The 13849-nt window shown below is 40.2% G+C and overlaps 1 protein-coding gene across 1 annotated transcript in view; it reads right to left on the reverse strand.

Moving 5' to 3' along the window:
* TppII (Tripeptidyl-peptidase II) overlaps positions 1 to 13849 on the reverse strand; it is a 647643-nt gene that overhangs the window by 358422 nt on the left and 275372 nt on the right. Inside the window, exon 12 of the mRNA XM_090387764.1 lies at positions 11987 to 12120. Within this exon, the coding sequence (XP_090243890.1) occupies positions 11987 to 12120 (134 nt within the window). The remainder of the gene's footprint in view (positions 1 to 11986; positions 12121 to 13849) is intronic.

Below are 13849 nucleotides of genomic sequence, written 5' to 3' on the forward strand. Positions count from 1 at the left end.
GACCTTCAGATTTGGAGCTTTCTTTTTGGAAGGATTGACTTGTTTCACTGGAGATTGTTAGTTTGTGCATGGCAGCCGTCTTGTAGTTTTCCCAATGCAAAGTTGGCTCGTACTTCCAATGTGGCTCTTGTACCAGAATGAACAACCAGTACGAGATAATCAGCAAAGGCCAGGGGCTTGACCTCACTGAGATTCATCCCCAGGAACTTGTCCAATACAATGGATCAAAGAAATGGCCCAAGGACAGCCTCGCAGTATATTCCTGGTGACTGTTTGGTATTTCGTGGTGACCTGCACTGTTCTATTGCTAAGGTAGGATTTTATACTGTTATAAAGACTGGTGGCCGTCTTGGCCTGCCAAAGTCTCCGAAGTATGCTGGGCCACCATGGTCGATCAAAGGCCCCAGCAAAATCCACCATTATGGCTAGAGAGTATTTAGATTCTGTCTGGGTACTAGAGAGATTAATCTGTGGACAGCAACTTCTGTACTGCAGCCTGTTTTAAATCCAAATTGATGTGGTGGTGGTAATTGTTGCTCTGTGTAGTAGATGGTGAGACGGGAGAGCAAAAGTCATTCTTGGAGTTTGGCCAAAACAGAAAGCAGGGCTATTGGTCTGTAAGAAGTCGGGACTTGAGGTAGTTTTTTTTTCGGGTATTTTAGGATTAACTTGAGCGTTGAAACTTTCCAGAAGTCAGGAAACGTTCCTTCAGCAAGGCATCTATTAAACTTAAGAGAGTTATAGGATAGTGTTTTGCAAACTTTTTTACTGTGTCGACCTCCAGTAAGTCCAAGCCTGGGGTTTTACCCTCCTTCGTTTGGCCAGGGCCAAATTCATCTCCAGGGATGTGAAGGGCAGTTCACTAGTATCTGATATATATGCCCTGTTTCTGTCAATGATTTCTTGTTGCATCAGTGTTGATACCAAGTCAGTTGGGTAGATATTGTCCAGTATGTTGTTGAGAGAATCAGACCAGAGTATGTTGAGGTTCCATCCAGCCTGAGTGTGGTGTCCAAAACTTCTCCTTTGGGGAGCCTATTTGTAATGATCTGGAATACAATGCCCCATGGATCGCCATTTCCCACTGTGGAAACTAGAGTTTGCCACGACTCCTCCTTATATCTGCGTATTTCTTTGAAGTATGCACTTCTTATCACATGTTAAGCCTTCTGTGCCACAGCTACCTCTCTGGGGGGGGAGGTTTACTCAGGCTCGTTGAAATGTCTTCCTGGCTAGTTGAACTCTTCTCAGATCTCGCAAATGGAAGCATCACAGGCACTCTTGATGGGAGTTGTTACCTTGGTAATGCATTCTTCAGGTGTGAGGGTAACAGGTAGTGGAATGTCTTCCAGGAGAAACTTGGCCAATTCCTCTTGGAATCGATGACAATCTGCTTTTTTTTTTTGGGGTTGTACGTTACTATGTCCCTGAGAATTGGTGGTGCACGTTCCACAGAACAAACGAGAGAGAAGGTGATCACTCTGTGGTCTGACGTCCATGACTCTTGAACAGCCCAGTTGATCAGTTTACTTTCAAAGTCAGGTGTTGCTATAGTGACATCAATTGTGCTCTCCCAGAGAGAGCTGCTAAAGGTGAAGGTGACTGCAGACCAGACGAAATGATGTAATCTTCAAGTCTTGTACCATTTCTGGTTAGTGTTCTGTCTGGATTTAGGCTGTGCCAGAGTGCTGAGCAGCAGTTAACATCCATGCCTATCAGCAACTGCCCAACTGGGCAGAGATGGAGTGCTTCCTGGATGATGGAGATTGCAGTAGTAATATCCTTACCTGAGTGAAAATATAGTGAAAGAAGATATAGGAATCCGAGAGATGTCATAATCTGTGCACAGGCACTGATGGAGGTGCATAATGGCATGATTTTGGTCACCGTTATTTCTGGACTCCTCACAACAACAGCTGCCCATGGATTGCAGTGAATGATTTTATATGAAGTGGGATATCCCACAACATTCCCAGAGTGGACGCATGGTTACTGCAACATCATGGCATCAATTTGGTTTTCCTCAACTTTGATCTTTAGCTGGTCTGCGACTACTCTTGCTCTCTGTGCATTTAATTGCAGTAACTTGATCCCTTGTTGTCTATTTTTTGTGGGGCATCTATTCATAATTTACTCTCATTTGGTAAAGGCTCTTCACGTTTTTGTATACTGGGCAGTTTGTGTCACGAATCGAATGATCATGTGGTGCTCTAGCAGCCTTGCAGTTCGTGCAGGTTGGTGACTGTTCCTTGTTGGGGCAGGCAGTCCTTAAAACCATGCCCCTTTTGAGCACAGTGGTCTCATGCTGGTTGCAGGTATAGGATGTATGCCCAAAGCGGAGACACCTGTAGCACTTATGGACCGAAATGTGCTCTTTAAACCTATGGCTGCCCCAGCCAACATAAATTCCATTTTGTGTTTTAACAAATCGCAGATGACAAAACCTGGGTCCACCATTATGATCCTGACATGAAGAGACAGTCGAAGAAGTGGCACCATCAAAATTTGAAAGAAGTTCAAAAGACAGCCTTCTTTTGGTAAAATCATGGCGACAGTGTTTTGAGACAAAGATGGGGTGTTACTTGTAGACTTCTTGGAGCATGGCACCACAATCAACTCAGATTGATACGTGGAAACATTGAAATTGAAAGCCTGCATCCATAGAGTTCCACTGGACAAAGAAGAATCTTAATGAGGTTCTTCTCTATGACAATGCACAACCCCAAACCAGTTTTTGCACACCGACCAACGAGAGTTGGTCGGCGGTTCCCATAACCCATTCCTAATACGACAGCAGACTCTATGCTTCATTGTCCCATTGCTCATGCGACATAGGACTCCATGCTTCAAAATAATCAGCAAAAGAACATCGGCACTGGTCTCCCGGTCCAATGAGTCCCATTTCTAGTTATTTTGAATGGATGGGAGGGTGCGTATCTGGCGGAAACCGCACAAAGCTATGCACCCGTCATGTCAATAAGGAACTGTTCACGCAGGTGGACGGTTGGTAATGGTCTGGGACATGTTCAACTGGCACACATTGAGACCTCTAGGTATGTGTCTAGGCATACCTCTGGTATGTTTAGACACATCTCTGAATGGTCTAAGTTATGTGTCCATCCTTGTAGACCATCTGCACCCTTTCCTGATCATCATGCACCCAAAGGACAATAGACTCTTTCAGCAGGACACTGCGCCTCCCCACAGAGCCATGGTGACTAGAACATGGTTTGAAGAACATTCCACAGATTTTACCACCATGGAATAGCCTCTGCATTCACCGGACACGAAACCTGTGGAGCATCTTTGGGATGCTGTGGAAAGGTCCGTTCACACTTTGGATCCTCCATCCAGGAATGCAACAGAATTATGGACAGCAGTGCAGCAAGCATGGATGGAAATACCTGTGGAGTGCTTTTATGAACTAGTGGATCAATGCCTTGCCATGTGACTGCCCTTGACTGTGACTTATCTGGGCAAAAGGTGGGCCTACTTGTTACTAGGTAGGTATTCCATGATTTTGTACTGAACAGATGGGAGGGTGCGTATCTGGCAGAAACCGCACAAAGCTATGCACCCGTCATGTCAATAAGGAACTGTCCACGCAGGTGGACGGTTGGTAATGGAGTACTACTCAGAGTACTACTAATATTCAGTCATCAGAACTAACCAGACTGCACCACAAAGAGACATGGTTAATAGCTGGTTAAGATATTCTATATTTGAACCTTACCAACCACTGCCACAATTTAAACATAGTTTAAATGACCTTTAAGCTATTAACCATATTTTTGTATCCTGAGGTCTGGTGGACCCAGTTCAAAGGTCAACTAATAAATTCTATAATTTTTACTCTATGGACATAGCTGAAATTCGCTATAGATGAAGCCAGAACTGTTTTCTTCAATTTTCCCACTTCAATTTTCAAAAATTTCTATTGAATTTCACGCAAATGACTAAAATGTGACATCAAGTGTGCATTTTTTTAGGCCTTTTTCTGTTATTTTTCTAAACCCACCCTAATTAACCTATGGCTTATGAAACACGATACTTGATTCATTTGTTTGTTTTGGAGCGGGAGTTTCTGTTTACAGAGCAAAATTATTTTCGTGGAGCAAGGTGTGAAAACGAAGCCAGTGGTTATGTCACACTTCCTAGATACAGCTACATCGAGAGAGGGCCAAACGACGTTCTTATATCTCCGCACGGCTACTTCGGGACGCTAAGAAAATAAAAAAAAAGACACTGGTGAGCTACTGTTAGTCGATAAAGTGAAACAGAAGCAACAACTGTTTATTTAAGGGCAAACAGATCGTATTTCCTTTCTTCCAACGTGTATTGCTCCTAAAAACAGAAAATCAAGGAAATTCATCTGTTGGAAACAGAAAAAACTGGTGTAAAACTGATAAGCATTTGATAAAAAAAAAAAAAAGTTTGCTTTATTGTAATTGTTTTTAGTAAACAATATCGGAACAGCAGTTTCCTGGGTTTGATCTTCTAACCAAATTTCAAGAAAATATTTCTATTTATAGCTGTGTTATAAACTTCTAAAACTGGTGTACAAAAGAAGAAAAAAACAAAAATCATCCGCTATGAATAATGGATTGTTTCTTGAAATGTGTATTGTTCACAAAACAATATTTCTAACAATACAAAGCTAACAGATTACGACTAACGGCTGCTCAAAAAATATTGTTAGAAGATATTTGCTTGTTATGCTTTGATGTCATCGCAAAGGGAGAAATTCTATTTTAGTACAAAAGCCGAATAAATCCACGGTCATCTGCTGTTCTGAGCTGTAATAAAAAGAAAAACCCTGCTGAAAAATAGATTTTCTCCCCATCACTTCTCTTGTTTTTCTGTGGTTTATGGCGAGCAATTTCACACACAAACAGCACTGCTAAATGCGGTGCGGTTTCTTGTATTCTCTCTCTATTTCGGAATCTCTGACCGTATGGTCATCCCGGAGTATAAACAGAAAATTTGTTCATCAGAATGCTGCCCACCAATGGCACCAATTATCAACACTTTTACTGTCCTTCTAATTTTCAATATGTGCAGATAATCGACTTGGGAAAAATTCAAAAGTGCTACTTCAATTAGGAGCAAAACCGGTTTCCCCCAACAGAACGAATTACTTTATAGGTATAATAAAGGACGACTACTAATGATTTTACTGACTGGAAGGAAGTGTCCACAATAAAACATCTGTACAAGGCGGTCACTCAAAGGAAAGTAACCGTAGTCATTTGTATTCAAGGACAAGCTATACAGCGATGTTTGAAATGCATGATGCAGTTAGCATTAGCATTAGTAGAGGCATTTGATGCAAGAAAGCAAGCTTATGCAGCATCAGCCAAAAAAAAAAAAAAAAAACCCCCCACTTCCACTTCACCCCTCTGTTCGTTCAAAATACCTGTCCAGCTGAGCCTTAAACTTATTTAGGCTATCAACCTCCACCACAAGGGATGGAAGTCTGTTCCACCAACCAACCACCCGCTGGCTAAAGGCAAATTTCCGCACGTCTATCCTACATCTGTCTTTCCTCAATTTGAATTTATGCCCTCTCAGGTGATTTTTCTGAGCTAGAGGAAGAATCCCATCAGCATTGAGCATGCTTAAACCATTCAAGGCTTTATACACCTCTATCAGATCACCTCGCTGGTGCCTAGTCTCCAGACACTGTAATTTGCAAAACTTAAGCCTTTCTTCGTAAGAAGAAAGGCTTAAGTTTTTGTTCCATTTGTTCCATTTTGTTCCACCCCTTTGTTCCATTCACTAATCTTGTTGCCCTTCTCTGTACTCGTTCCAGCAGCTCTACATCCTTCTTGAAATGAGGTCGCCAGACCTGTATACAGTACTCTAGGTGTGGCCTGACCATCGCCTTATACAATGGAATAATCACCTCCTTATCCCTGCTGGAAAAATTCCTGTATATCATTGACAATACTCCATGAGCTACTCTTGCAGCCCGTCTGCACTGCTCAGAGAACTTCATATCTGCCTGCACAACCACCCCCAAGTCCCTTTCATTCTCTACCACTGTCAGTGTAGTACCACAGAGTTGATACGTTGCTCTGCGGTTGCTGTTTCCCACGTGTAGTACTTTACATTTATCAATGTTAAACTTCATTTGCCACCTCTCAGCCCATCTGCTCAACCTTTCCAGATCCTGTTGCAGCAGCATAGTGTCAGTAGTGTCCTTGACAACCCTGCCAACCTTTGTATCGTCTGCAAACTTGGACATTAAGCCCGATATACCATCATCAATATCATTTATAAATACAGAAAACAATAATGGACCCAACACTGAGCCCTGAGGGACTCCACTAATAACATCAGTCCACGATGAGCAGTGTCCATTGATTACCACTCTCTGTCTTCTCCCCCTCAACCACCCCTTTATCCATAGCAGCAATTTGCCTCCAATGTCACACTGCTCCAATTTGTGTAGCAGTCTTCCATGTGCAACAGTATCAAAAGCCTTTCTAAGATCCAAGTATATAATATAAAAGTTATTCCCTGCATCCAGTTCTTTTGTGACTGCATCATAGTATCCAATCAAGTTGTTCAGGCAAGACTTCCCCTTAACAAAACCATGCTGTGTCTGAGCTATAACTGAAGTCTTGTCTAAATGATCCTGCAGTGCTTCTTTAACCAGTGCCTCCATTAATTTTCCTGGAACAGAAGTTAAGCTCACAGGTCTATAATTACTTGTGTCGGCCTTTGATCCTCCTTTGTGAATTGGGGTCACATTTGCACATTTCCAGTCTATGGGTACCTCCCCTGAGTCCAAGGAAGCTCTCATAATTATGGCTAAGGGTTTGCTTACTTCCTTTGCTGCCTCCTTTAATATAACTGGATAGATCCCATCCACCCCGGGTGCCTTTCTTGTGTTTATCTTCAACAGTTTCTCCTCCACTTTACTCCCAGTTATTTCAAGATTCTGTAGCTTACTGCTAGAGTTGAATACACCTCTGGCATTCCCCTCGCTGAATAACTCCTCATGTGTGAAATCCCTCTGGAAATAGCCAGTTAACTGGCTATTTCCAGAGGGATTATTGCAAAATATTGTTCCGTAAAACAATTACAGTAAAGCAAAGAGGATTTTTTTTTTTATTGAATGCACACCGGACAAAAATCGGACTAATCCGAACTTAGGCATCCTATGATGACATTGACTTATTAGAACTTTAGCATCTGTTGTGAAACTGAATGCAATAAAGAAATAAACTTAGAACTCACGAATTCGCGATGAAATTGACATACTAGAACTTCAGCATCTGTGATGTGAAAGTTACATTTGTGGACCTTTGACAATCTCCTGGCCTTCCCACCACCAAAAGAGTATTTTTATTTCTTTCTCTCTGTCTCTTTCCCTTAGGGTCGGACTAGAAAGGAGAACTCTCTCCCCTAAGGAGTTTTTCCCTCCCTGGTGAATGAAAGGAACTGGAAATTTCAGGGAAATGAACCCTGTTTTCCTTCATTCGGCAAACAGCTACTCTGTCAGTGCAAGAGAAGTGAAATTACATTTGCAGCTCAGAATGAAATTCAGGCATCCAAACATATGACACTTTATGGTGAATTTTTCGGGTGTGTGTGATAATAAAAATTCAATTTTTCTCTCAAAAATTTTTGATGGTATCAAATGCATATCAAGGAAATATCAAGCGCATTTTTTTTTTTCGTTTGCACACCAGGTGAGATGACAGCGAAGTTCCTTGGACATCAGTTTTCGAAGTTTATAACGCAGCTATGAATAGAAATATTTTGTTGAAAGTATGTAAGAAGATTAAATACACATCCATGAAACTGCTGTTCCGATTTAGTCCTCTAAAAACAATTACAATAAAGTGAACTTTTTTTTCTATTTTATGAAATGCGTGTTGTAGTGATCACTTTTACGACATTTTTTTTTCCTTTATCTTCTGTTTCCACTGTGGTTTCCAATAGATGAATTTCCTTGATTTTTTGTTAGATCCAATACATACTGAAGAAAAGAAAGAAGATATTTTAGTTTTTCAAAACCAATTCGTTGCAGTTCTTTCGTATAACAATTATGAAAAGCAGTAAAGCAAACTGCTGTGAGAGAACCATGCAAAATAGTGTTCACAAGTAATGACGCTCAACTGTTTGTTTTACAGTTTTATTTTCTCCTTGGATCACCTGGATAACACTAATGAAGTAAGCTTGACCAGTCAATTATCTTAGAGGGAGAACTAGTCTAAAGAGTACAGGGAAGAGGGCAAACCAGGTGGGAGAATGGCGAATCAGACATTGTTTCTGTTGTTATTTCTATTGATACTTTAGCTGTGTTTGCTTCTAGAGGCTGGCATAAGCCTCTAGAAACTGTCTATTGGAACAATTGTGTAAGACATGGAGGATCTTAATATGCTTAAAGTGAAAAGGTATGGCTCACAGATTCAGTGAAGCACAACATCAGGTTACCCCTGCTCAGGTTACTTCTGCCTGTCACTCCAAGTTACGCAGATACCCAGACAATGGTTACACTGCCCAAATGCAGTGGATATGCTACACATGCTGGTATAATCCATATAGGAAACTTGGGGAGAGTGACATTGCATTTCACAACATATGCAAGAGCCATATTTTTAACATCAGGAGATCTAAGAGTTCCTTCAAGTTTCACACAATCATTCCCAGAGAGAGAGAGAGAGAGTTCCTAAAAGCCTGGTCCAACAGAGCCCTAGTGCCAACATCAACAGAACATTTTTCTTCTCGTGACAGAGAAGAAAAATGCATGCGATGCATATAAATTATCAAGCAACTCAGAAGCCTATGGCAGATATAAGCTGTTGTTTGTTATTTGGTTTTTAGGAGCATTAGCAACTAAGGCCATATTGCTCCGGGAATATGCGGTGGTCGTTCCCTGACCTTTCTGAAATCCTCCGCATTTGGTGGTGACAGGCTCGAACCCCGGTTTAATCAAGAAGCGTGTGCTACACACTGCTGCTTCTTCCCACCCGGCTACAGAGGTGCCAGATATAAGCTAGTCTGTAATCAGGTCACAAAGGAGGTTCGGCAGGTGAAGGCAGATTATGAGAAAAAACAGCAAGGATTTCTTTACTTATATAAACTCTAAAAGGAAGGGGATGAATCTGATTGGTCCACTTGATATCGATGGTTCGACTGTTGATGATCCTGCTCAGATAGCAAACAAACTGAATGAGTATTTTGCTTCTACATTCACACATGAGGAGTTATTAAGGTCTGAAAATGGCAGAAGGTTATCAAATTGTAGCAGGGTGCTTAATGATTTTGTAATAACTGAGAGCAAAGTGGAGGAGAAATTGTTGAAGTTAAACATAAGAAAGGCACCTGGGGTGGATGGGAACTATCCAGTTATATTAAAGAAGGCAGCAAAGCAACTAAGTAAACAGTTAGCCATAATTATGAGAGCATCCTTGGACTCAGGGGAGGTCCCCACGGACTGGAGATGTGCAAATTTATCCCCAATTCACAAAGAGGGATCAAAGGGTGACAAGTAATTACAGACCAGTTAGTTTAACTTCTGTTCTGGGTAAAATAATGGAGTCACTGGTTAAAGATGCATTACAGGATCATCTAGACAAGACTGCAGCAATAATTCAGACACAGCATGGGTTTGTTAAGGGAAAGTCTTGTCTGACAAATTTGGTAGGATATTATGATGTGGTTACAAAGGAACTGGATGCAAAAAATAATTTTGATATCATATATTTGGATTTCAGGAAAGCTTTTGACAATGTTGCACAGGGAAGACTACTGTACAAATTGGAGCAGAATGGTATTAAGGGTAAGTTGCTACAATGGATAAAAGGATGGTTGAGTGGGAGAAGACAGAGGGTGGTAATCAATGGGTGCTGCTCTTCGTGGACTAATGTTATTAGTGGAGTCCCACAGGGTTCGGTGTTGGGTCCACTGTTGTTTTGTATATTTATCAATGATATTGATGAAGGTATATCAGGCTTAGTGTTGAAGTTTGCAGATGATACAAAGGTTGGCGGGGTTGTTAATGACAGTAATGGCAGTGTGTTACTGCAACAGGATCTAGAAAATTTGGGCAGATGGGCTAAGAGGTGGCAACTGAAATTTAACCTTGACAAATGCAAAGTATTGCATATGGGTAGAAGTAACCCCAGAGAAACGTACCAACTGTGTGGTACTACACTTAAGGTGGTAGAAAATGAAAAAGACCTGGGAGTAATTGTGCAGTCAGATGTGAAGTTTTCTGAGCAATGCAGACAGGCTGCCAGGGAGGGTCATGGGGTTTTGCTAGCAGTAAAAAAGGAGGTGATTGTCCCTCTGTATAAGGCAATGAACAGGCCACGCCTTGAGTACTGCGTACAGGTCTGGAGGCCTCATTTTAGGAAGGGTGTAGATTTGCTTGAGCGTGTACAGAGAAGGGCAAAAAGATTGGTGAGTGGAACGAAGGAATCCTCCTACTGAGAGAGGCTTAAGTTCTGCAAATTGCAGTGGCTGGAGACTAGGCACCTGCACAGTTGATTGAGGTGTGTAAGGCCTTGAATGGGTTGAGCACGCTGAATTCTGATGGGATCCTTCCACTTGTTCAGATTATGAACCTAAGGGGGCATAAATTCAAATTAAGAAAAGACAGGTGTAGAATAGATGTGCAGAAATTTGCCTTTAGCCAGCGGGCGGTTAATTGCTGGAACAAACTTCCATCTGTCGTTGTGGAAGTTGATAGGTTAAATACATTTATAAAGGAACTGGACAGGCAGGCATCTGGAGGGAATGGTGTGATTTTTTTTTTTTAATACACTTGCTTGCATAAGCTTATAATTGTCAACCCTCCGGATTTCCATCTTCTCTGACCTCCAATGCCATCCCAGGAAATGGACTCAAACTCTAAAGACACCTTAGTTACTTCTACTGGTACTAGACAATCCCAAACACTTCAGGACAGACTTTCCAGACAGTTATCAGCCTGTCAACTAAGCCAAGCTCCATCCATTAACACTGAATACCAATCATTCTATGACAATCACTACATATTTAAAACAGACCCAGAAAACAATCAGCATAATGCAGCTTTTTTTTGGGGCCACAGAATCCAACTTCAGGAAATAGTAATTGTTGTGAACATTCAGCTCTCACAAACATCTGATAGAGACCATTTGCAGTCTTCCTCCTTCTATGTTTTCTGTTCTTGTCATCAAGTTTCTCTTGAAGGTAAATAAGTCAAATGTAGTATTTTTACCTACATTATATTCCCCAAAATCCACTATTGCAAGCCATAATGTAATGTAATGCAGGATTACACTTACATTTAGTTGTAACCCTCAACACACACACAAATTGTTTTCTTACTTGTTTAATTTTCACTAGTTCAATATCCTCATCTGATTTCAACTCTAGGATTTTTTGAAGTATTTGCAAATAATTCCCTACACATTACAAGAATTGCAATGAATCAAATAATGTATTTTTAATGTAACACCTGCAACTCTTTATTGTGCCTTGGAATTCATGGTAAAATGTGAAAATTGGTTCTACCAACAAGTTAGTGGTTTGTTTAAGCATGTTTTTGAGTATGACATAATATACACTGTTATGAATAATATCAGCAAGCATGTAATCTGACATAATAATATTATATGTTTCAAGAATGAAAAAAGCTAAATAAAAAATATATTCAGTTTGGATTGTGCAACTTTATGTATAATAAAAAACAAGCACTTCCAAATTTTATAAGTAAATATTAAAGCTATAAAATAACAACTTATAACTTTCAAAATTACTTAGACAAGGGAAAATGGCATTTATATTTATATACATAAAATACACAAAAAAAGTTCATCTGATACAAAACCCAGTACCACTTTAATAATTATAATGATGAAATAAAATAAACAAAGTATGTCAGACCATTAGAGGATATGAGTGACAAAATGTTCTGAATCACTTATTAACAATAACCAAAATGATTACTATTACTTCAGGTATTACTAATATAATACATTACCTACAGCTCCAGCCACATGTGGTGAACTCATCGATGTCCCATTCATTAACTGGGATCCACGAAGTGTCCAATTTGGCACTGAAGTAATAGCACCTCCAGGAGCACAAACACAAATTCCTAAGTCTCCATTTAACCTAAATTATATGATGGGAAAAAAAAAAAAAAAAAAAAAACAATAAGAATAATCATAATTATCAATAAAATATCTGCATTTGGTTTCAGACTAGGATGACCACATATTAAAATATAAAAATATAAAAAAAAGACACACACTGGTGCACATTAATATTAGTACTGGCAACACAATGCAAGGAAGCAAAGCTTACAACAACATATACAAATATTCCTCAATTTTTGGTTTGGACAGATTTCAAAACATTTAAATTAATTCAGAGGATCCACTTCCACACAGCACCAGGCTTACAACTTTTTTTTCCAATATTGGAATCATGGATTCATGATTGGGAACCTATTGGGGCTTCAACTAAAAGAGGGCATCCCTTATGACAAATAGGAGTTTGACATTCTATCGTGTCGCTTCCTTTAATATATCAGTGGTTGTTGCTATTGTTGTTATATTTAACGACACAAGGGCTACTGTGGCCAAATTGTGTCTGTTCATAGCTTATGTAAAGGCAACATATTGTTATAGATGTTAAATTATATCCTCCTGTACAGGCCAATACATTTTAAATATGTCAAAAGTTAGTCTATATTTGCTTCATTTCCTATACAATGAGATAGATCATGTAAGATATTCAACGTGGAAAGTGACTGACAAGTGGTTGATCGGATGGGACAATCAACCAGAAATTGACCAGGTTGAATGTAAGGGACAATCAACCAGAAATTGACAGACTAAGTTGTCTCTGACAGTTTGAGCACTGCAGTGGGTTTTCTCCCAATAATAGGAAGAGACGAGTATGAGTGTGTCCAATTCTGAGTCTTGCCAGTACCACTTCCTCTTGTCTATTTCATCGGAAGCCAGAGAGCCACAGCTTTGATTCTTGCTTTATCTGGTAAAGTTTATTGTTGGTGTTACTTTTCCAGATCTGTAACCATTTATCATAGACAGCTTTGCATATCACAGACTTATATTCAGCGTATGGAACCTGAGGATGTTTAGTGGCAAAGTCAGCACTTTCATTTCCCGGAATGCCAGAATGGCCCAGGATCCAGCAAAAACTGATTGACTGATTGAACACACTGCAAGAGAATAGCTGTGAGTGAATGTGTTTCAATGTAGTGAGAGGAGGAGAAATTCTTTCTTATAGCAGAGACAGCACTGAGAGAGTCAGTGTAAATTATAGCAGACGAGATGGAAAGCTCTATAATCTTACTAAGTGCTAACTTTATGGCATATAATTCAGCAGTGAAGATGTTGCAGGCTAGTAGTAGTGAGACTGTAACTGAAAGTGAAGGAAAACTGCTGCAACACCTACCATACAGTTTTTGATCCGTCAGTGTAGATTTTACAGGCATGCGAGCTTTAAGTAGAGTGAGCTGAGTGCAACTGCCTGATATTGCAGGGAGGTGTGACATTCTTTCTCCATTGCAGAAAATGTACATCATAAGAGGCAGAAACATACGTCCAAGGAGGAACAGGTGCACGTGTGTCCTGAAAAATATCATTTAAGTCGATATCCCAACTCTGGACAAGCACTCTAATCCTGAGTGAGGCCGGTCAATTCTCATTTGGCTTACACTCAATAAAAGGAAACCCACCTAGTTAGTATTATAAAGAAACTCCCAACTGGGGTACAATGAGAGACTGAATCTTAGCAGCAAAGTGGAGCAGTAATGTTTTCCTACGAAGGTGTAATGGGGGATCTTTGTGCTTTCAGAAGTCCTGAAAGCACCAAG

Source organism: Mastigoproctus giganteus, chromosome 13 (genome assembly GCF_048544385.1).
Source record: "Mastigoproctus giganteus isolate SK-2022 chromosome 13, ASM4854438v1, whole genome shotgun sequence".
NCBI classification, from domain to species: domain Eukaryota; kingdom Metazoa; phylum Arthropoda; class Arachnida; order Uropygi; family Thelyphonidae; genus Mastigoproctus; species Mastigoproctus giganteus.